This window comes from Poromitra crassiceps (assembly GCF_964638095.1).
Source record: "Poromitra crassiceps genome assembly, contig: HAP1_SCAFFOLD_538, whole genome shotgun sequence".
Taxonomy (NCBI): Eukaryota; Metazoa; Chordata; class Actinopteri; order Beryciformes; family Melamphaidae; genus Poromitra; species Poromitra crassiceps.
The window spans coordinates 1-25,183 of NW_028151870.1; the positions used below are offsets into that span (position 1 = coordinate 1).

At 42.5% G+C, this 25,183-nt stretch overlaps 1 protein-coding gene across 2 annotated transcripts in view; it reads right to left on the minus strand.

The window, feature by feature from the left end:
* Nucleotides 1-8,749: 8,749 nt before the first annotated feature.
* LOC310771341 (H-2 class II histocompatibility antigen, A-U alpha chain-like) overlaps nucleotides 8,750-25,183 on the minus strand; it is a 34,601-nt gene continuing 18,167 nt past the window's right edge. Inside the window, exons 1-4 of one of the 2 annotated variants that reach the window (XM_083663974.1) lie at nucleotides 12,754-12,871; nucleotides 12,187-12,438; nucleotides 11,592-11,873; nucleotides 8,765-9,118 (exon numbers count right to left, since the gene is read on the minus strand). In XM_083663974.1, the coding sequence (XP_083520100.1) occupies nucleotides 8,997-9,118; nucleotides 11,592-11,873; nucleotides 12,187-12,438; nucleotides 12,754-12,832 (735 nt within the window). In that variant the 5' untranslated portion in view covers nucleotides 12,833-12,871 and the 3' untranslated portion in view covers nucleotides 8,765-8,996. Of the gene's footprint in view, nucleotides 9,119-11,591; nucleotides 11,874-12,186; nucleotides 12,439-12,753; nucleotides 12,872-25,183 lie in introns of those variants that run through there. The other variant, XM_083663976.1, reaches the window with a different exon arrangement.

A 25,183-nucleotide genomic window follows, 5' to 3' on the forward strand; every position in this document is an offset into this window, starting at 1 on the left:
GCGCAGTGGAAGGCTCGGATGATGCCCTTCTCCACGTACGGCTTCAGCTGCTTCAGGAACTCCGCGGCTGCCGCGACCTGGAGACAGAGGAATAGAAGGAAAGAAGGTCTGAGGATGGAGATATCGCATTAACTGTGATAGACTAGATATCAGAAGGAACAGCCTCCATGCATGGCCCCAGTCCATGGAAACTTCCTGAATTAACTGAAATGGCCTACACACACACACACACACACACACACACACACACACACACACACACACCTCTCAGCATCCTGGGACCGAGCCATGTCCACCTGGGTCTTGGCTGCAGGGTGAACCACATCCAACAGGTTCAGGATGGCCGCTCCATCGTTGGAGATAGTGGCCTTACCTGGAACACACACACACCCACACACAGAGATAGTTACTCCCTGTGTCACTCTTCCTCTGGGTCTCCTCTTTGCAAAATAAAAAAATTGTCAAATATTGTAGGCCTAGGCTACTCACCAAGCTGGCCTCCCATCATGGTACCCAGGCCAGGCCAGTGTACACACCATTAACCACTGACAACTTGATGGAGGACAGACCAGCTGCAAATAACAAGGCAAGTCACAACAACACTCACCTTTAAGAACGGGGTTTCCACAGTTCTCTGTGTCAGGGACATTGTGGGGCTGGATCTGGGCTCTCTGACTGCGGTGTCGGAGAAGATAACTTTGTCCAGGCTACGCTCCATCATGAGCAATGACTCGCACCCACTCCACGGCGTGCTAGTCAAACACAGGAGTACGTTCAGTGAGAGGCTGATCCCACCTACAGTGGTAGACGGATCAATAAGCGTATTTTACCGCAACGCGGCGTTAATTCTGTTTGCCGTTAGTATGTGGTATCAAAGTGGGACACTAGGGGGCGGCAGTGCACAACTACCTACAGTACAGTATATGCAGCAAGCAGGGAGGCTCTCGCTCTCAGCCTACGAAATCAATCGTGTTTTGTCTCCCCTTGATGATTAAAGTCCCTGGAAACCAAATCCACAAACTAACTATTAAATTAACTATTAAATGTAGGGTCTTATGTGAGTAATTGTGTGCCTCTGAAAAGAGAGAGAATTACTTTCAAACCCTAACCCCGAAAATCGACACTTTTCTACAAGGTCTGGATTTCCATTTCCTCATTGAAGAGAGCGGAGCGCGCGGTGCTAAAATGAATGATCTTATCACGTCATAATTATTATTATTATTATTCCTTTGTGTGACATTTGTGCATTCCTGCTGAATATTCTACATGCAGAATAAAATCACTTGCGATGGGGGGTGGAATGTTTCATGTACTCTGCCAACAGTATCCTTTGTGTGTGTATTTGGAAATAACAGCAGTGGCTTGACCGGCGCGCAGCCGCATCCCTTAAAGCAATAGCCTATAATAGAGAGAAGTCTGATCAACCGCATTAAAACTACTGCGCACTCCACGGCAATTCAGCTCCTTTTATTTGTTCCCTCTAGACTATACGAACTAATTTTTATGGCCTTGCTTTATTCGTATTTAGTACAGCTGCAGAGGGCCATCCATAATAATAATAATAATAATAGTAGGCTATAGGCTAGGCTACCATAAAAACTATAATATATGTTTTATTATAAATATCTGTATTATTATAAATAAAATAAATAACTCCCATAGCCTACACCTTAATCAAGAGGTGAGAGTAGCTACTTTATTTATTTGTCATCTGGTTCTCGGCCACGCTGGCCGCCCGTCATGTCGCTCAGCAGGCACAGCGTGCGCAGAGCCTGCGGTTCTCGTAGGGGAGCAGTGTGTGTGTGTGTGTGTGTGTGTGTGTGTGTGTGTGTGTGTGTGTGTGTGTGTGCGCGCGCGCGCGCCGTGCCCATTGTCTGAAAACATATTTTTATCAAACAATATAGGCCTACTCTGGTTATGTAGGCTCTTTCACACCAGCCTTGAAAGCCACAGATTTTATATATAGCCTATTGTAATATAGGCTACTGTAGGCCTATTCTCATCGGGACTGCCCCCGTTCCTTTATTTACATTTCAATAGGTTGGCCACATGAGACAATAGACAGGTAGGGTCTAATAGGGGTGAAACATTCCACCCTCCATCCCCCTCCCCCAATTCCAGTCAGTGTCCCTGCAGAAGTCACAAGGCTGATGCAGATCGCAAGTTGTGGAAAGGGTTTGGAGGCCTTCAACTTTGCACATGCAGCGGAGCAGTTCAATGCAGTGAAGTCCCGACGCAAATAAATGCTAAACGAAAACGGGCAGAACCGAGCAGCCAGCCACTTTATTAAAAAAATTTTTTACAAATGATTCTTCATTTATTAGTTTTCAAGTTATTTAATTTCACGTTCTAGAGACATTCTAGGCATGCCAGACAGTGCATGTATTTACTTAGGTGCCCAATAATGCTGCTATAGGCTATTTGTTTAATTTATTGTTGCTTGCTGAGTTTGCACTTTGCAGTTAGGCCAAAGGCCTTTAATAGGCTACATTCAGCAGTCAGACACCTCAGGCTATCATTGAAAATGTTTTTAATTAGGCTACATGAATAAACAAACGTCTTCAGTCAGGGTTCCATAAGTCTCTACTCTTCCTTCATGTTCACTTGTCCGACTATCCCAGAAACTGAGAAAATGTAAACATAAAAATATGCTTCTAAAATATAGAAGGCTAAATAAAATAAGTAACCGACCAGCATATTTATTGTTGTTTTTAACTGAGCAGCCTACTAGCCTGCAGTTTATGTCGCGCCTGACTCCGTGACATGACATGTTTGTGAATGCGCATTCGCAGCAGTGCCAGGCCGGGCAGCCAAACAGCACCGCAACGACTTCATAAAATTTAATCAACCCCCCCCTCCTAATAATAGCCATATAAGACAAATAAAAATGTTACTATAATAAACAGAAATAAAAGAAACAAGCTTGTTTCCGTACAACATCGGGACTGCCCCCGTTCCTTTATTTACATTTCAATAGGTTGGCCACATGAGACAATAGACAGGTAGGGTCTAATAGGGGTGAAACATTCCACCCTCCATCCCCCTCCCCCAATTCCAGTCTCCAGTGTCCCTGCAGAAGTCACAAGGCTGATGCAGATCGCAAGTTGTGGAAAGGGTTTGGAGGCCTTCAACTTTGCACATGCAGCGGAGCAGTTCAATGCAGTGAAGTCCCGACGCAAATAAATGCTAAACGAAAACGGGCAGAACCGAGCAGCCAGCCACTTTATTAAAAAAAATTTTTACAAGTGATTCTTCATTTATTAGTTTTCAAGTTATTTAATTTCACGTTCTAGAGACATTCTAGGCATGCCAGACAGTGCATGTATTTACTTAGGTGCCCAATAATGCTGCTATAGGCTATTTGTTTAATTTATTGTTGCTTGCTGAGTTTGCACTTTGCAGTTAGGCCAAAGGCCTTTAATAGGCTACATTCAGCAGTCAGACACCTCAGGCTATCATTGAAAATGTTTTTAATTAGGCTACATGAATAAACAAACGTCTTCAGTCAGGGTTCCATAAGTCTCTACTCTTCCTTCATGTTCACTTGTCCGACTATCCCAGAAACTGAGAAAATGTAAACATAAAAATATGCTTCTAAAATATAGAAGGCTAAATAAAATAAGTAACCGACCAGCATATTTATTGTTGTTTTTAAACTGAGCAGCCTACTAGCCTGCAGTTTATGTCGCGCCTGACTCCGTGACATGACATGTTTGTGAATGCGCATTCGCAGCAGTGCCAGGCCAGGCAGCCAAACAGCACCGCAACGACTTCATAAAATTTAATCAACCCCCCCCCTCCTAATAATAGCCATATAAGACAAATAAAAATGTTACTATAATAAACAGAAATAAAAGAAACAAGCTTGTTTCCGTACAACACTTTATTTGCAAAAACACAGTGGGACATTGGGAAAACCTTCATCATTTCACACACAAAAATTAAAATAAATTAGCCTGGTAAAATTAACCAGTAGATATTGCTGTGTAAAATAAATACAAAACGAATTATGCAATTATCTTAAATGAATTAAGCTTGTATTAACGAACTTCAGGGATTTAAACAACACAAGCCCACCACACGATCTTATAAACTTAAAGGAATTCGAAATTAAACATTTTGGGCTTGGTTAAAGGCTATAGGCCTTTAGCCATTAGCCTTTTTGCTTCGTTTTACCATTACAGGTTTCTGGCCAAGAATACCAACAGCTTTACCTTTTCGGGCAATAATTTGCTTCGGAGTGGCATTGCAACAATCCCTGCTGTGCTGAACACACGCTCGGATGGTACACTGGTGGCACAAATACACAAATATTTCCCTGCCAAGCCGGCCATGAGTGGAAGCCGTGCCTGGTTATCTTTCCACCAGCACCTGACTCGTCTTCTTCACCCTCCACTCTCACCCGTGCAGCGGGGCCGACTGCTGCCACAATCTCTGCTACCAGCTCAGCTTGGGTATCACTTCGGTGGGATCCATGTTTTCCGCCCGGTATCTTGGGTCCAGAAGAGTTGCTTTCCGCATAATCCTCTGGGTTGAATCATTGTCATATTTCTGCTGCATCTGCTCCAGGATGACTCGCTTCAACACCTGCCCCTGCATGCATCCAGACATGTCCAGACATACACCATCCCCTCCTTCCCTCTCTCTGATATGGCGCTAGTCTTACTTTCAGTTTCAACACCTGCCCCGCATATGACACGAATAAACACGTCGTTGCACGTTCCAATTCTTTCATACTTTTGGTAAATGCGATCAGCGGTATGGGGACCCTGTATGTGATCACAGCCTAACAGAACGGTGTGCCCCTTGAACGTCCCGTCAATGAAACTGGCCACGATGCCCAGGAAGCTGTGCCCTCTCCTATTTGTCCAAATGTCAGCTGACAAGACAAATCCATCACCCTTTTCTAATAGCGCCCGCAGTCCATGTAAATCATTTTGAAAAATGATATATCCAGCTCCCTTTTTCTCGCTGCTGTCACGGTTGGGCAATGAAGAAACTCTCAGATCTCCATTTCTCTTTCTCTGCTTGCTGTTGGTTCGCCTCGCTCTCTATAAATAAAACATATTCAGACGGTCCGAAATTAAATTAACATTACAGGCTACTTTTTGCATGATAGCCTACATTTTTATTTTATTTTAACGCTATATTGGGGCCTATTTAGCTGCCGTAATTACCTTTTGTTTTCTTCCCGGCGCGCCCTATTGTGTCACATTCAACACTTGATCTCAAGGATGCTCACAGATGACACCTGGTGGTCAACGGTGCAACTACACCTCAATTAGTTTTAATGCCGCCGCGCGTCAATACACAGCTTGCGGTAAGGCACGCTTATTGATCCGTCTACCACTGTAGATGCAATATGGAGAGGCACAGGAAATCATTCCTGCCTGTGGCCATTGGACTCTGAAAACCTCTGCTCTAGGTTAGATAGCAAGCTACAATCTGCAGTGCTGTACACATGACTACATTAGAGCGATACAGAACTATACAGACACAGCACAGCGATAAACATGTCACGTGACAGACTTTACTGTAACAGGTATCAGCATGCCATCATTATATTATACTCTGATGATAACGTTTACACAGGAAATATGCAGCTAATGCAAATCAGTGACGCTGACCTTAGTTGGGTTATGCATCGCAATTTTTAAGCATAATAAAGTGGATTACATGGCGCCACTCTTCAATTCGACATGCATTGAATACACTGAGCAGTTACTCTGAGGGAATGCAATTACTATTATAACCTGAAACGCCTGTTATTGTCACTTTTGAACCGCAGCAAAACGGCATGCATTTGAATTGAGTTTGGCTAGCCCAAGGACGCTAACGTTAATTTAGACTATTTCACGATTTTAAGGCATGAATATGTATTCATTGCTTTAACGTTACTCGGCTGACCAGTACAACAGTAGCCCTACAGTAACGCCATATTCATATACATTTGATTGATTGATTGTTTGGAGTAGTAACGTTCATAGCTATCCGATAGCTAACGCTCCAGGGTCTTACAATAACGTCACATAGGCCGTCATGTCACGTTCAATATAATGACTGTTATTCTATTATTAGTATTACTATTATACAAACGTGCCCTTTGTACTTGCAGATTTAACGTTAGTTCGTCTAGTTTGTGAGGCTGTGTGAAGTACCTCACTGATAACGCTACTAATACCAGCCAATCGCCTGACCCAGTACAACAGCAGACCTACAGTAACGCTATATAGCGTTAAATAATAAAATGTAATGATTCATTGACATACTTTTGATAGCCCCGGCTCGTGGCTTCGGCCTGTGCTGGAACATTGGCAGCAATGAAAGCTAACTGGACTGGACACGGTCTTTATAGCTTACGTGAGCTGTAACGTTAGTCAAATTACCCCTTACGCTAGCGGGTTAAATAGCGATTTAGTTTATTTGGGGAAATTGAATGAAGCAGCTAGCTAACATTAGCTAACCTAGCTATCGTCAGTTAGCTCACTGGGAGAGCCTGGGGATCATGTCTATCGTAACATGCTATGAAATGGCTCCCTGGTCGTGCAGTTAAATGTCTCATAAAACCAACAAAACTTCTATTTTATGTCGATTTACTTAAAGTGGCCACTTACCTGAAGCTTGTATTCTTTCCAAACTACCAAACTACACTGCTCTGTTTGTCTGTTTGTTTAAGGCGGAAGAAGTTTCTGGTCAATTGTCAATTGTTTTATTCGATACGATCCGATATTCAGTGGGAGGGGACTGGGTCTAACCTGATTGGCCAGTCCGCTCAGATTTATGGCCCCAAGTTGACACCTGGTGGGTGGCAGAATTCGTACTCGTAAAGAAAATCTGTACTCGTAAACAAACATCCATGCTCCCAATATGAGTTTGTCCGTGGTGCTTTCAGGGTCGCACACGAACGTAGGAAATTTGCAAGTGCTGCATTCAAGGTCGCACACGAACGTAGGAAATTTTTGTACTTGTAAAAAATATTTTTGAAGACGCACAAATTCTATCCATGTGTACAAAACTTATTCCCAGATGCACAAGATATGTCTACAGATACAAAAATGGGTTGCCGATACAAAAATGGGTTGCAGATGCACAAAACTTTCTCTCAGATGGACAAGATATTTCTACAGGTACAAGTTTTATTTACAGACATACAAGTTCAAAGTTCAAGTTCAAAGTTTACAAACAATGTTTCTCAAGCACAAAATATATTTGGCCCTTATTTGATTCCATATCAAATAAGGGTGGAGGAATCCAGCCACCTCCAGACCCGAAATGAGCAACGTTTTGTTTTAATTTTCCACTCCTATTTCCAGGGGCCACCCACTCCAGTTTCTTTCAAATTCATCTTCTCTATTCCTCAATTTGTATGTGATTTCTTCAATTTTTTAAATCTCTTCAACTGTTAGTTTCCATTTATTAATAGTTGGTGGTTTAGTTTCCAGCCAGTTCCGTGTAATTTGTTTTAGTGCTGCTATACGAATTATTGTATATAGGTACTTATCTCCTTCGATCTCTATCTCTAGTGGTATGATACCTAATATTATGTTGAGTGGTTGTAGCGGCTTCTTTAAGTGGAAGATATCTATGAGCTTTTCCTGAACTGTCCCCCAAAAGGTTCTCAACACTGGGCAGAAATAAAAGATGTGTGCATGATTTGCTTCCTGTTCCGTGCATTTCCTCCAGCACTCTGCACTACCTGATATACTATATTTTGAAGTAATTTTTGGTGTTAAGAAGAATCTCATAATAACTTTCCAAGCAAATTCTTTCCAATATTTTGATTGTGTTGTCTTAAATATTCTTTTACATGCATTTGTCCAATCATCCTCCAAAATTAGTATTGCCAATTCTGTTTCCCATTTCTCTTTGGTATTATCTTCATCTATCTTTGTTTCCTGTAAGATTTTATATAGTTTTGAAATTTTGCTACTTTTACTGGTTCTATTTTTATTTATAAATTGTAATAGCTTGTGTATTATCTGACCCTGTGCTTCTCTGTGATGTTTCATGAGATAGCTCCTTACTTGTAGATACTTAAAAAAAAATATTATTATCTATATTAAATTTGATTGTTAATGTGTCAAATGAGTCCATTATGTTATTTGTGATCAGCTGTGAATATATTTCTAAGCCTTTCCCTGCCCATGCATCCAAAACATTATCCATTTTATTAGCCAAAAAATCATGTTCTTTCTTAAAAAAAAAAAAAAAAAAAAAACGACTAGTCGACTACTAAGCACAGTGTCGACTAGTGGTTTTACTAGTCGACCAGTCTGTGAATGCCCTAGTGTGTGTGTGTGTGTGTGTGTGTGTGTGTGTGTGTGTGTGTGTGTGTGTGTGTGTGTGTGTAGGCACTCCATGGTGGAGAGACCACTCGCAGCTTCCCCATGTTTGATAGATCTCTGCACCTAGGCCTCACTGCATGAGGTACACACACACACACACACACACACACACACACACGCACGCACGCACGCACGCACGCACGCACACACACACACACACACACACACACACACACACACACGCACGCACACACACACACACACACACTTTTTAACTAACTACTTATGATTCAGATTCAGTTAATGCAGTTATTGACTATTCTCTTCTTTAGTCACAATCGAAAGCTTTATTATTTCAATGTAAAACAGTGAACATGTAAATAACATTACTTAAAAGAATATAGGCTAGAGATAGAAAGTATAATTGATTGATTGATTTTTTTATATATTTTTTCCAATATTTTATTTAGAATTCTTCAAAACAATGCACAAACAAGACAAACGAACACGCTCAGACACAAGAAAAGAAATCATACATAATATTATTGTATAATTGATTTATTGCGGGAAAGCTAGCATGTGCTTGCTGTCTCCTCCAGGTGAATGAGTACAGATCAACACAACAGAGAGAAGCAGTTTAAAACAGTAGGACAGAAAGCAGTCTGTTAACTCCTGCAGCTCCTTCAGTCCGCCTCACATCATCATAACTGATCAGTTGCATTCATTTCCTTTGATGAGGAAGAAGGTTCCTGTGGCCACGCCCACCACAGCCATGGTCAGACCCAGTCCACAAAACACTGCAGGTCCGATCCCCGGCTGCTCCTGCTTCACATCTGAGGAGGAACCAAACAAATGAATACATAGTAACACACATGAACACACATGAATACATAGGAACACACATGAACACATAGGAACACACATGAACACATAGGAACACACATGAATACATAGGAACACACATGAACACATAGGAACACACATGAACACATAGGAACACACATGAATACATAGGAACACACATGAACACATAGGAACACACATGAATACATAGGAACACACATGAACACATATGAACACAGGAACACACATGAACACACATGAACACATAGGAACACACATGAATACATAGGAACACACATGAACACATAGGAACACACATGAATACATAGGAACACACATGAATACATAGGAACACACATGAACACATAGAAACACACATGAACACATAGGAACACACATGAACACACATGAACACACATGAACACATAGGAACACACATGAACACATAGGAACACACATGAACACATAGGAACACACATGAATACATAGGAACACACATGAACACATAGGAACACACATGAACACATAGGAACACACATGAATACATAGGAACACACATGAACACATAGGAACACACATGAACACATAGGAACACACATGAATACATAGGAACACACATGAACACATAGGAACACACATGAACACATAGGAACACACATGAATACATAGGAACACACATGAACACATAGGAACACATAGGAACACACATGAACACATAGGAACACACATGAACACATAGGAACACACATGAATACATAGGAACACAGATGAACACATGAATACATATTACACACATGAATACATAGGAACACACATGAACACATAGGAACACACATGAATACATAGGAACACACATGAACACATAGGAACACACATGAATACATAGGAACACACATGAATACATAGGAACACATATGAACACATAGGAACACACATGAACACATAGGAACACACATGAACACATAGGAACACACATGAATACATAGGAACACAGATGAACACATGAATACATATTACACACATGAATACATAGGAACACACATGAACACACATGAACACACATGAACACATAGGAACACACATGAACACACATGAACACATAGGAACACACATGAACACACATGAACACATAGGAACACACATGAATACATAGGAACACACATGAATACATAGGAACACACATGGACACATAGGAACACACATGAATACATAGGAACACACATGAACACATAGTAACACACATGAATACATAGGAACACACATGAACACATAGGAACACACATGAACACATGTGAACACATGTGAACACATAGGAACACATAGGAACACACATGAATACATAGGAACACACATGAATACATAGGAACACAGATGAACACATAGGAACACACATGAATACATAGGAACACACATGAATACATAGGAACACACATGAATACATAGGAACACACATGAATACATAGGAACACACATGAATACATAGGAACACACATGAATACATAGGAACACACATGAATACATAGGAACACACATGAACACATAGGAACACACATGAATACATAGGAACACAGATGAACACATAGGAACACACATGAATACATAGGAACACACATGAATACATAGGAACACACATGAATACATAGGAACACAGATGAACACATAGGAACACACATGAATACATAGGAACACACATGAACACATAGGAACACACATGAACACATAGGAACACACATGAATACATAGGAACACACATGAATACATAGGAACACACATGAATACATAGGAACACACATGAACACATAGGAACACACATGAACACATAGGAACACACATGAATACATAGGAACACACATGAATACATAGGAACACACATGAATACATAGGAACACACATGAATACATAGGAACACACATGAATACATAGGAACACACATGAACACATAGGAACACACATGAATACATAGGAACACACATGAATACATAGGAACACACATGAATACATAGGAACACACATGAATACATAGGAACACACATGAATACATAGGAACACACATGAACACATAGGAACACACATGAACACATAGGAACACACATGAACACATAGGAACACACATGAACACATAGGAACACACATGAACACATAGGAACACATACTGTAGGAATACACAGGAACACATAGGAACACACATGAACACATAGGAACACACATGAACACATAGGAACACACATGAACACATAGGAACACACATGAACACATAGGAACACACATGAACACATAGGAACACACATGAACACATAGGAACACATACTGTAGGAATACACAGGAACACATAGGAACACACATGAACACATAGGAACACACATGAACACATAGGGGACACATGTGAACACATATGAACACACATGAATACATAGGAACACATGTGAACACACAGGAACATGCTATCAGATAAAGGTGTGTCACCCCAGAATCGGGTGCGTGGCTGGCTCAAGGCTTGGTGAGCCACAGAACAGCTGTAGGTGTCTCCAAGTTCTGGGATGAAGCTCAGACTGGAGACCTGGTTGTAGGTGCCGTCTTGGTTGGGGTAGGGGATGGTGAGGCTGGTTCCTTCGGTCACGTTCTTGTCGTTCCTGGTCCAGTAGACCTTGACGGGGGCGGGGTAGAACCCGGTCACATGGCAGATGAGGTGGTTCTCCACTCCGAGCTCCACATCCTCTCTGGTGTAGATGGAACTGTGAGGAACATCTGCACAACAACCCAACGTAAACATCAATTCAGATCAATTCCACTTTACATCTCAGTGTTAAATATATTTTGTTTCTCAGTTCTATCATTTAAAAGGGGCTTTTATTTTTCACTTGCACTTAATGTCTTTTCCCCCCGCTAACATTAAACACTATCAGAAGAACAGCTCTCATTTCTCACTAGCCTATTTAACTATCTTCACAGTATGCTAAAAGTATTGTGTATTTATTGCAGTAATGCAAAACACCTGCAGTCATTCCTTCTCTGTAGTTTAAATTGTTGAACAGCAGTAAATTAAACATCATGTCCTTACCGAGCTGCAGAGGAGGGTTCTTGTAGGCTTGTTGAGCTACTTGCAGGTTGCGTCTGCAGATGGTCAGACCATCCATAGCAGCTGTATACATGTCTGGTGGCCAGCTGATAGGAGGATCTACAAACTTGGGCTGAGGATAAACTCCTTTCTTGTTGATGAAGTCTGCGTAGTACATCTCTTCACCATCCAGTCCATACATATACTCTCCATCAGTGTCTGAACAGCCAGTGGTATAAATACCCTCATGCACAGCTGAGAGGAAACAAGATGGAAAACACATCACACTTTTCAAAGACAAATGTTAACCAGTCATGTTTGTAAAGAGTGGGCCTGTTTTATTGTCTTAATATTAAAACAGTTTAATAACTAATGAGCGTGACATATCTGTCCTCTTTCCTCTGAAGTAAAGCAGAAAACTTTCAACTGACTCTAAATGTCTCACTGTTCAGAAGTGTCAGCTGCCTTCAGCAGAAAGTCTGACGCTCAGTTCAAATGATTTTCAGATCAACATCAGTAACATTGGATGTGTAAAGTGTGTGAGCGTAAACACAAGTGTGATGTACTTACTGCTGTGACGTACTGCTGTGACACCAAGTAGCCATGAGAGGAAGAGGAGGGTCTGTGAGCTCTTCATCTTCATCTTCATCTTCACAACACAACAGCACCGTGTTGACTTCACACTGACTGCTGCAAACTGAAGCAAACACAAGGAACAGCGTTGTCTTACACACAGCTCCACCAATCACATGACAGCTTTGACTTGCATCATCAGTCTCCAGGTAGACACAGTGGACAACTGCTGAGAAGTGAATTGATGATGGAGGAGGACAAGAGTTTACTCTGCACCTTATTACACTCACATAATGACTGATGCTATTAATAGATTCAATCAATAAAAACAACTTTATTGATACTGCTTTTCAAAGTTGTTTCACAGTGTTTGAGAGAGACCAGGAAGTAAAACAGGTGGAATAAAACCAGACAGAAACGGAGGAAGGATAAATAAAAAGCAAAAAACAATTAGAAAAAAACTGATAAAAGACAGTAATGTGAAAACAATATAATCTCTCTCTCTGTTATCTGTGTGTGTCTCTGTGTGTGTGTGTGTGTGTGTGTGTGTGTGTGTGTGTGTGTGTGTGTGTGTGTGTGTGTGTGTGTGTGTGTGTGTGTCTCTGTGTGTGTCTCTGTGTGTGTCTCTGTGTGTGTGTGTGTGTGCGTGTGTGTGTGTGTGTGTGTGTGTGTGTGTGTGTGTGTGTGTGTGTGTGTGTGTGTGTGTGTGTGTGTGTGTGTGTCTCTCTCTCTCTCTCTCTCTGGCCACCCACATCATATAATGGTGAATAAAATAAGATTGCATAACCGAGGTGAATCAGTGCGGATTCCTCATGAGTTCTGAGTGGTAGCGAGTGGATTGGTTAAACTCACTCCCCAGTATAAAGGCATGTTAATCTCTCTTGGCGTTGCGGTTAACATGTCGGACTCCCAAGCCGAAGGTCGGCAGTTCGTACCCACCCCTGGACAAGCCCTTAACATGGGTTGCTGCAAGTATACCACCTACACAACGCTGTTACATAACTTACATATACACACATTTTTGACAACCACCCCCCCCAACCTTGTATGCTTTCAGACCAATCGACATACCAATACAGTATTGCTAAAAGCACTTTATGCTGTACCATGGTATTGTGACTTCCCACTTCCCACCCGACCATATACAAATGCACATTATAGCCAGCTTGATGACAGTCTCTCTCTCTCTCTCTCTCTCTCTCTCTCTCTCTCTCACACACACACACACACACACACACGCACGCACACGCACACACACACACACACACACACACACACACACACACACACACACACACACACACACACACACTCACACACACACACACACACACACACACATGGGAGCGTCCACCACGCTAGGCATCATAATATTATATATCATCATGTCATCATATCATCAGATCATATTTGTGTTGTTTGGGGGACATCATGTGATCGGTTCCCTCTTGCTCATCCTCGGCTGATGCCTCCTCCTCCTCCTCCTCCTCCTCCTCCTCCTCCTCCTCCTCCTCCTCCTCCTCCTCTCAGCAGCTTCCTCTACTGTGACCTGACCCACGTCTACAGATGATCCAGAAAGCTGCTGAACTGTTGACCAGGTCCAGCAAGACATCATCTCACCCATCTTTTCTTTTCTTTTCTTTTAGACTCTTCATTTGTTGACTGGACCATTACAGTTGCTTCTCAAAGATAACTACTGTACTCCTACCCTGCCCCACCCCTCAATCCCAACAACAACATTGAAGAAAACAACACACACACACACACACACACACACACACACACACACACACACACACACACACACACACACACACACACACACACACACACACACACACACAGGTTGAGTTAGTTCACATGTTATTGTTGCTCCCTGGTTGCTGTAGTGATCACATGCTTGTTGCTTTGCCCCTGCTTTTCTTTGAATGTCTGGACCCTGTGTGTGTGTGTGTGTGTGTGTTAAGTTAAGTTAAGTTATCCTTTATTTATCCCCTTGGGGAAATTCATCCTCTGCATTTGACCAATCCTCTACTAGGAACCTTCCTAGAACTAGGAGCAGTGGGCAGCCACTGTGCAGCACTGGGGGACCAACTCCATCCAGTTATTTTGCCAGTACCTTGGTCACGGGCACTGACAGGAGTATTAACCCTAACATACATGTCTTTCACCGGGGTTCGAACCCGGGACCTTCTTGCTGTGAGGCAACAGTGTTAACCACTGAGCCACCGTCCACGGCACCGTGTGTGTGTGTGTGTGTGTGTGTGTGTGTGTGTGTGTGTGTGTGTGTGTGTGTGTGTGTGTGTGTGTGTGTGTGTGTGTGTGTGTGTGTGTGTGTGTGTGTGTGTGAGTTTGTAAAGTATTAAAACAAAGAAAAGAAAAAATATATAGTTGGGTTTCTCTCTGGGAGCATCGTAAAATATATAGTTTTCCATATTTCTATAATTTTTGTTTTCTATATTTTCTTCCATCTCACAGTTTAGCTAGGTTTCTAAATTGTGATTTATTATTAATCTTCAAGCTGGGGCTCTGTGTCTCTGTTTGTCTGTCCCACTGATGACATCATCAGTGATGTGGCAGTAGTGACCCAACGGTTAGAGAAGCGAGCTTGTGACCGGAAGGTCGTCGGTTCAATCCCTGGGACCGGCATGATAAATCTGGGTGGGTAAAGTGGAAAGGCAGCGCTTGCCCCTCCCTCATTACCACCACTGAGGTGCCCTTGAGCAAGGCCCTTAACCCCAACTGCTCCAGTGGAGCTGATCAGTGGCCAGCAGATCAGACTGTGGCTGTACTGGTCAGCTTCCAGGTATGAATGTGTGTGTGAATGTTAACAGGGCACTCCTGTAAAAGAGAGCATTGAGACTCCCTCTGTATAAATAAAGGTTAAAAAATTTCATAAATTCACAGTGATGATGTCGTCAGTGATGTCATAAATTGTGACATCCTCAGTGAGGCACACACACAAGAGACACACACATGTGCACGCTTGCGCACGCACAGCCAGGTACACACCCACACACACACACACACACACACACACACACACACACACACACACACACACACACACACACACACACACACACACACACAAGATACAGACACACACACACACACACACACACTGATGACATCAGTGACATAATCAGTGTGAGGCTCATGAGAGAGACTGAGGAGCAATCTGCTAAAAGACGACAAAGAAGAAGAGAGACTGAAGAGGCTCATGAGAGAAACTGAGGGAGAGGGGGAGAGAGAGGAGAGCGAGAGGAGAGGGAGGGAGAGAGAGGAGAGGGAGAGAGAGGGGGGAGAGAGACTGAGGGAGAGGGAGAGAGATAGTGCGTGCACCAATAGGGCAGGCAAGGCCACACAGCAGCCGAGCTCAGCGAGCTGCAGGACAGGCGAGCAGCGGCTGAGCTAGCGAGGGCGAGCTTTATCAATGTGGTTAATTGGGTCCTTCTATTTGGTTAATTGTGGCACCTTAGGATGCATTTTAAAGTTCTTGTAATCACACATAGAGCACATAGAGAATCAACCCATTCACACAGAGCACTGCATGGTCTGACACCTGAATCAACCCGTTCACACAGGGCACTGCATGTTCTGACACCTGAATCAACCTGTTCACACAGAGCACTGCATGGTCTGACACCTGAATCAACCCGTTCACACAGAGCACTGCATGGTCTGACACCTGAATCAACCCGTTTTCACGCCCAACTTCTCAAATACTGATGTTTTGGCAGGACCCCTTGCGTCACTTTTTAATATACTGGGTACACATTTTTCCTTATTTCTCAACGTGCAGCTGGGGTAGTCCAATAGAATAAAATGTAGGCCCTAGTTCGGCCTGTGCCCGAGACATCCATCGGGTTTCGGGTCGTGTCGGGTTCGGGTCAGGTAGCAGACCTCTAGTGTGTGCCTGTGTCTGCTTTCCAGCCTGTGACAGAGCAGCAGAGCTTCAGGAGGTGAGAGAGTGTGTGAGGGAGTATGTCTCTCTGCTCTGCCCAGCCTGACAATGACACAATGTCTTTTTGCTTCAGTGAGCATAACGAGCCCTAGCCGACCCGAGACCTAATTGATTCTTTAAAAACCAGGCCCTACCCGACCTTCAGGTCTCGGGCCCCTTTGGGTTCGGGTCGGGTGGCAGACCTCTACAATAGACTCCTAGAACTCCCACAATGTCTGAAGCCACGCCACGTGACAATGAAGTAAAACATTGTAGTCAGGGTTCTACAGGGCGTATACCCGCGTCTTTGATGCCGGAGACCATGTTTAAAGTCTACATTTTAACCATGTCACATTTAACTTTTATCTATTGTTATTTAAGCCTAACTCAAACCATTTCAAGTTGTTTTATGTGCCTAAATATAACAGAAGTTGTTTGCTACAGTCTCGTGGCATTGACAAATGATGTAAAAGGGGTACCCAGTGCCTTCAAAAGTTACACCAAAAGAAATTGCATCTTTTCGAGTGTTTGCAAACTTTGCATTGACTTAATAATCTCACCGTGGGATTTTGCTAAATCGTGTTTGGTGTGAACACAATTTAAAGCTGATGCTAAAGCTCTAAACTGTGAACACTCTTCCACTGGACTGAAGCTCTGAGACCGTTGACTCTTTCAAAAAGCATTTCATTTGTTGTTTCATTCAGTTATGAGGAACCAAGACTGCTTTTCTTTGAGAAAATTAAAAACAAGAAGTCTGAGTTGGTCTGGTCAGATGATGTTAAGTTGGAATGGTTATTCAGAGAGGAAGTTTTCACTGTGGCCACGCTTATTACAGAACATGAAACTGAAAATGGAGACGCTGTTTATAAATGAATGACTTTGATTATTATGTTTTTTTGTTTGTTTGGATGTACTCAATGTATCTGCCTGTTTGTTTGTTTGTTTGTTTGTTTGTTTGTTTGTTTGTTTGTTTGTTTGTTTGTTTGGATGTACGCAATGTATCTGTTTGTTTGTTTGTTTGTTTGTTTAGATGAACTATGATGCATCGTGTCTTGTAAGCCCATGCAGGCTGGGCACAACACATAAATCAATACTATCTATTTATCTATCTCTATCTAGCAGCCAAATACTTTTTTAAACTGTTTTCTGCTTTTATTTGAACTATTTGTCTCTTGTGAAGCACTTTGTGACTTTGCTCTGTACTTAAAACGGTACTTACTCACTCACTTACAGTACTTACTTACTTGCTTATTGTCTAGTAGTAGTTATAGTAATAGTATGTGTAATACTGTCACGTCTGTTCAACTTCAGAGTTTCTGTTCCAGGTTTTTCTTCTCTGTTTCCCACCAAACCAGCCTAGCCTCATGGTGCCTTCAGGTGCCTTCAGATAAACCAGGATTTTACCACCTTCACCACCCAGAGCGAGGAGCTGGCCTGTATGATTGAATCTGTCATAGAAACAAGTTAATCAGATCTAATCACTTCTTCACTTCTAGTTTATTCCCCGCAGTCAGCAGCTGGTGGATGAGTTCTAAAATGTTGAAGCATAAAACACATGCTTTTAACTTCAACCTGCAGCACCTGAACTCATCTCTCTCACTCTGACACCAGTTGAACTCACAGTATAGATGTGATACATTTAGCGGGGGTAGAGTTTACGAGCAGCACCTAAAGGCAGTAGCGTCTCTGGAAAGTCCCAACTTTACTTTCACTTCCATGTCCAGTCCAGTCAGCAGCCAATGAAAAACACGGCTGGTGGTTTAGAGGCAACATGTTGGATTTGACAGGAGCAGAGAGTGAGGTGCTGAGTGGTGGTTTATTATGGTTCAAATTATTGTATTTAAACCTATAATATTTGATTTAAACCTTATTGAGGTCAATCTCACAGTTTTAATTGTTTACACACTAAAACCTGAACTTAGAGGACACAATCACTGAAACCTGAAACACATTAATCAAATCCATAAACCAAGTCTGCAAACCTACAAGCACATTTTCTGCTTTTATCACTCAGTTTGTTTGTTTGGATCAACTTGTTAGCCCATATATATATATATATATATATATATATATATATATATATATAGATATATATAGATATATATAGATATATATATAGATATATATAGATAGATAGATAGATAGATAGATAGATAGATAGATAGATAGATAGATAGATAGTTGGATGGATAGATAGATAGATAGATAGATAGATAGATAGATAGATAGATAGATAGATAGATGGATGGATGGTTGGATGGATGGATACATAGATAGATGGATAGATGGATAGATAGATAGACGGACGGACGGACGGACGGACGGACAGACAGACAGACAGACAGACAGACAGACAGACAGACAGACAGATAGATAGATAGATAGATAGATAGATAGATAGATAGATAGATAGATAGATAGATAGATAGATAGATAGATAGATGGATAGATAGATAGATGGATGGATGGATAGATAGATAGATAGATAGATAGATAGATAGATAGATAAGGTATATATTGTGAGAAAGTAAAGCATGTAGGCTATATGGTCTATACAGGAGTAGCACGGTAAACACATGTGTAGCCTACTGTATTTGTGTGGTGAATAATATTGTGCTCTGGTACTATTCTAGACTCTATGAGCACTTTCAGATCAGCAGCTCCCCCTGTTGGACTGACAAGGAAAGGACTGGTACCCAGGCCCTATTTTAATCACAGCACATGGTTTAGTATTGCACCGTTATTTACTGTTCAATATGAACAAGGCTTTCAGTTATTTCATAGTAAACGCACATCACTGGTGTGTGTGTGTGTGTGTGTGTGTGTGTGTGTGTGTGTGTGTGTGTGTGTGTGTGTGTGTGTGTGTGTGTGTGTGTGTGTGTGTGCGCGCAGTTATTCCATGGCACTTTCACAATCTGTAAAAAACTGAAAAATGACATCAGCCTACTTGTGGGTTGAAATCCCAGCGGCTGTCACACGTGTTAACATGTATTAACTGCAGATGAAAATTAGCCTGTATGGCTATAAATCTGGCACATTTACATGATGGACTCACGTGCTCATGTTAATTAATGTGCATTGTCCCTTTTCTTAAATAAATAAACAAACAAACAAACAATCCATGTTAGTGGGCATTTCTCCTGGGACCAGAATGATTTTCTTCTGAACCTTAACAAAGTAAAATTGAAGTGAAATTGTCTTATAGGATGCGTTTATATTTTTTGTTAACTGCGAATAGCCTATCTGTGATTACTGTAAGCATTTGATGCCTACTTGAGGCTGTTAGGATTTCAACTTGAATATGACAGTTTTCTAGAGCCTGTCCATTGCAAAATGAGTTCTGCTGGTTGAGTTTGAGTGAGAAAATAATGTATTCAAGAATTTTGGAAATTGTGGTCACTGGATGCATTTAGTTTCAAAGTGATGAAAAATCATTGACATTTTGGTTCACACAGAATGCTGTTGTGCTAACTGTTTGAACTCAGTCTGTTGTGCTAACTGTGTGAACTCAGTCTGTTGTGCTAACTGTGTGAACTCAGTCTGTTGTGCTAACTGTGTGAAGTCAGTCTCTTGTGCTAACTGTGTGAAGTCAGTCTGTTGTGCTAACTGTGTGAACTCAGTCTGTTGTGCTAAACTGTGTGAACTCAGTCTGTTGTGCTAACTGTGTGAATTCAGTATTGAGAAGTGCTTTAAAAAAAGGGTCTAGGCCTAAATGTTAATTAATTTCACATTCCAGAGCAGCATTTTAGCGTTAGCGCCTGGCTGTGACTGACAGAGGAACTGAACAGAGGGAGGAAAGGAAATGCTGAGTCTGTTCCTGGGATGTTTGAGGGAACACACACACACACACACACACACACACACACACACACACACACACACACACACACACACACACAAGTGTGTGAGAATGAGTAGAGTAAATCTTTATTTATCCCCCCTGGGGCAATTCATATGCAGCATAACAATTTTTTTTATTTAAAAACATACAGACATAAAACAGTAAAAAGTAGGGATGTCTTAAAACATAGTACGTTTAAAAGGACAGGAAACCATGTAAGTTAAAACAGAAAAAGGGGCATGAAGTAGGCTACAATTCAATTCAACCATTCAGACAGCGAATAGCATCAGGAACAAAAGAATGACTGTTCCTGCAACAGCGGGGCATCCTACACCTGCGCCCAGAAGGAAGGAGGGAAAACTCAGGGTAAAGAGGGTGCTGAGGGTCACATAGGAAACCCTGAGCCTTCTTAAGAACCATCTTCTTATATAGAAGACTATGGAGCACAGTCTATGACAACTACAAATCCTGAAGGAACAGTGGTACGAGTTTAGTTTAGGATTTTTTATTTTTATTTTTTTTATAGAAAGAGAGAGAAAGAAGTTAGATCTTCTTAGCTTCCTTAAAAAGAACACGCGCTGATGGCTTTTCTTTAGAATTGCCTTCACATTAGGCTCAAAACTCAGTTTGTCATTCAATTCAATTCAATTCATTTATTAAAGAAAGAGTTTTGCAGAGACAGGTCTGAAATGCACTCTTCTTAACAACAAAGATGGACAAAATGTACATACTGTAGGCTAAAAACTAAACCAGGATAAACAATTGAACTAAGTAAGTGATTTACATATCAAGCCTCAACATGGAGATGGTGACGGTCAGACAGTTTTCACTTCTTGATCATTATAGAGTCTGACTGCAGTGTGCAGGAAGGACTGCTGGAGGCGCTGTGTCCTGGCAGGCGGCATGGAGAGGGCGGTGCTGTTTCTCATTTGCCTCCCAGTACATTGCAGTCTGGTTGGAGGGAGAAGATCATGTAGTGGATGGGATGGACTCATCATCTCTTTTAGTAAAGTGATTGCAGCTTCCTCCCTACGATTCTTTAGAGATGGGAGGTGGGGGAGCGGCCGCGTGCCATGTCTGGAGATGATCTTGAGTGCCCTACGTTGCACTCCCTCTAACTCCTCCTCCTGTCCTTTGCTGCATCCAACCAGGAGGACATGTCCATACTCCAGCACTGATCTGATAAGGGCAAAGTAAATCAGTAGGAGGTCATCGACTGACATGCTTGTTCTGCCCAGCACTCTCAGCAGATAGAGACGCTTTGATGCCTTGAGCACCATGTCCTGGACTTGGTGAGAGTGAGAAAGAGAGGAATCTACCTGCCAGCCTAGGTAGCGAGCAGATGGAACCACAGGCACTGCCTCTCCACCCAGATGTAATGGTGGTTATCACAGGGGCTTTTCTCACACAGGTGATCCGCGCACCTCATAGCTCTTCTTCCCATTTAGGATCATGTCATTTTGCAGGGCCCATTCATCCAGATGCTGGGCTTCCAGTTGCATAGTCAGATCTGATGGAAGAGACCTGGTAGCAAAGGCATCTTGAGAGACTGATGTCATCTGCATAACCCACCGATACTGAGTCATCAAAGAGAGTGTTCCTAGAACTCCTGTAGAGCAGGAATAAGAACGGAGACCACACACCTCCTTGAGGGACTCCAGATGTGATGTGAGTCCACTGGCTGGATGTATTGTTGACAACTACTCGTTGTGTCCTGCCATGGAGATAGTTGAGGGTCCATCCTGGGGGTCTGAGATGACCTCACAAAAACGCTGCATCAGTGTTGCATGGTTGACTCTATCAAAGGCCTTGCTCATATCAGCCAATAACACCCGGATCACTGTGGCATCACGAGAGTCCAGCGCAGTAAGCCAGGACTGGTAGGCTTTGACCAGGGCAATTGTCGTGGAAGACTTCTTTTGGTAGGCAAGTTGGTCCTTCACCACTGAGAGGATGTGATCGCTGGTTCCTTTGAGCATGCACTTTTCCATAAGTTTAGCTATGACACTTATTAGGGATATTGGTCTGAACTGGTTTAGCTGATTAGCACCAGCCTCTTTAGGAATGGGCACCACATTTGCACTTTTCCAGATGGTTGGGAGTTGGCCCTCTTGAGAACGAGTGGTTGAAAAGATGCGTGATGATTGGTGCTAATTCTTCAGCATGTTCTTTTAAAAGCCACGAGGGAGTGTGATCGGGCCCGCGGCTGCTTTTCTGCCATTTATGTTGTTGAGTAATGACGATCACCTCTCCAACAGAGCACAGCTCATTGTTGTTTGTTGGTCCTGGGAGGGGGAGAATACTCAGTGAGTTGCTTTCACACCAACACCTGCAAAGAAAGTGTTAAGCTCCATGGCTACATCCCCATCTGAAACACCCTCTATTCTTACATGAGCTGAGCCCTTCTGCTTCCTTCCCAGCTCCATGTTGACAAAGTTCCACCATTTTCTAGGATTTTCATTTTTCAACTGCTGAATGTGTCTTGTATAGTGTGAATCCTGTGCTTGCTTAACAAGCTTCTGTGCCTGGTTCCTGAGTGTCTTCCACTTCTTGGTCCTGCCATGTTTTTGGAAGTGCTCCTGTCTCTTTTGAATGATTGACTTGACCTTTTCTGTCATCCATGGCTTGTCTGTTTTTCTGACCCTCTTTCTCCTTTTCGACATGCATGTGTCTAGCATGGTGGTGATTGTAGTGTTGAGGGCCTCCATTTTGTTATCGATCCCCTCAGCTGAGAGCACATGGCTCCAGTCAGTCATGGCCATTTAGAGTCCCAGTGCTGCCTTAGTGGTGGACTTCACTGTCCTTGTATATAGAAACTTCGTTTTTGGCCTGCAGGTGTCACCTTTGGGCATCATCGAGACACATGCATGGTCACTGGTTGGATATCACAAGGTCCAGAGATGCATCCCCCCTGGTGTGCTCTTTTACAAGCTGTTTCATGGAAGGAAAAGCACGTTGAAGGGGGAGGATGTTGAGGCGATTGAAATCACCACAGAGAATGATGCCCACTTGTGGTTGCTTTTGGAGGATTGTGTCAACAAATTAGATGGTCAACCAGTTTATTTTGACCATCTGCATTGTTCTCAGAGGGTGGATGAAGGTATATCAGACCAACAACCATATAGGGGGTTTGCCTAGGTAGCCTACAAGCCCAGCAAGCAAAATTACGCCATGATAACATTGTGATGACGTGTTTCAGTGACGTTCAGGACTAGGCTGGATCACAGGGTGATTTGGGGATGATTTAGACGTCTACGCGGGAACGTCAAGCTGACGTCGAAATATGACCGTTACCATGAATGGGCATGTTCAGTTATTCTGCTATGTACACAGTGTATATTCAGCAACTTTATACATAAAGCTATAATTATGTCCAGATTAACGATTTATGCTACATTTTCAAAAAATAAAAGACCACCGTGCTATTCTACCACTACGCTAACTGTTTGCTGAAATTATCTGCTGTATGTTGGCGTAATAGCCTACTGTTTCAAAACATGGACCCCTTGTTCTTTTTATACCGGTATACATCCATGTATACATCCATGGAGTCGGGACAGTTTTAATACAAACGAAAGCTAATTTACAGTAATTCAAACCTTATCTCGAAGAATCATTGAGGAATTCCCTCAAAATTTACAAGTGTCACCCTATAACGTTTGTTTACCCAGTGCTCCTGTTAGGCTATGAAACACGAATATAGCCTATGTAGGATTATGGCAGAAACTTGTTTTATATTTAAAACGTTGGCGTCAAGTCTTGGATCGGACATCACAGTGTAACCGTCTACAATCTGTGTAAGAAGAACCCCGAAACACATTGCAGACAATTGCAGGATTCCCCGCAATTCATCTCCTCGTAGTCCCACCTCCACCAATAAACAGTTTGTTAATCAGCGCAGATTGTCCACATGCAAGTGCTGATCACTCGGATTTTGGATAAATAAATAGCTCAGGCTGAGAAATACGTGATTGATTGCAACCCTTTAGTTATCCTCATGGATATTTCAGTGGTGACTGGTGAGTGAAATTAGTTGGATAGTGATTATACAGTGATAATCTGGGCCAGATCTGACTCGTCATGATATGACTTGAGCTGGCCCCGATTGGGCTCTCTCGATTCGTCCGGGTCCGTCCGTGCTTGCTGGGAGGCCTCAGCTTAATCCACAGAGTCTCTAATGAGTCATCTTCCAGTTATTTTAGTTGATTGGCATGAATGTCCTCTGACACTTGCATTACAATCCCTCCCCCCTTTCTACCAGAAGATATGTCCTCCCTGAACATCTGATAACCGTCAATGTGGAATAGTTAATTTGGTATGAATTTTGTGTCCCAAGTTTCTGTGACACAGACAATGCTGCTCTGTTTGTTAGACACATGGGGCCCTATTCTCCCACAGGCCATCGGCGCTATTACGGGCCTTAACCGCAAAAAAACGTGCCTTGCGCCTGTTTCGGGAAAATAGCAATAGGCTTTAGGCTGCCAAATGCGCTTTAGGCCGAATGGGCGTGGCGGAGTCCCTGAATGCGCCGAAGTGGGCATACTGCTATCTTCCAGCCATCTTCCGACCTGGCCTACTTTTAGCGCTTTGCGCTTTTGAAAAGCAGGCCTAAAGCAGGATTCTGTGCACCGGGGACAGGA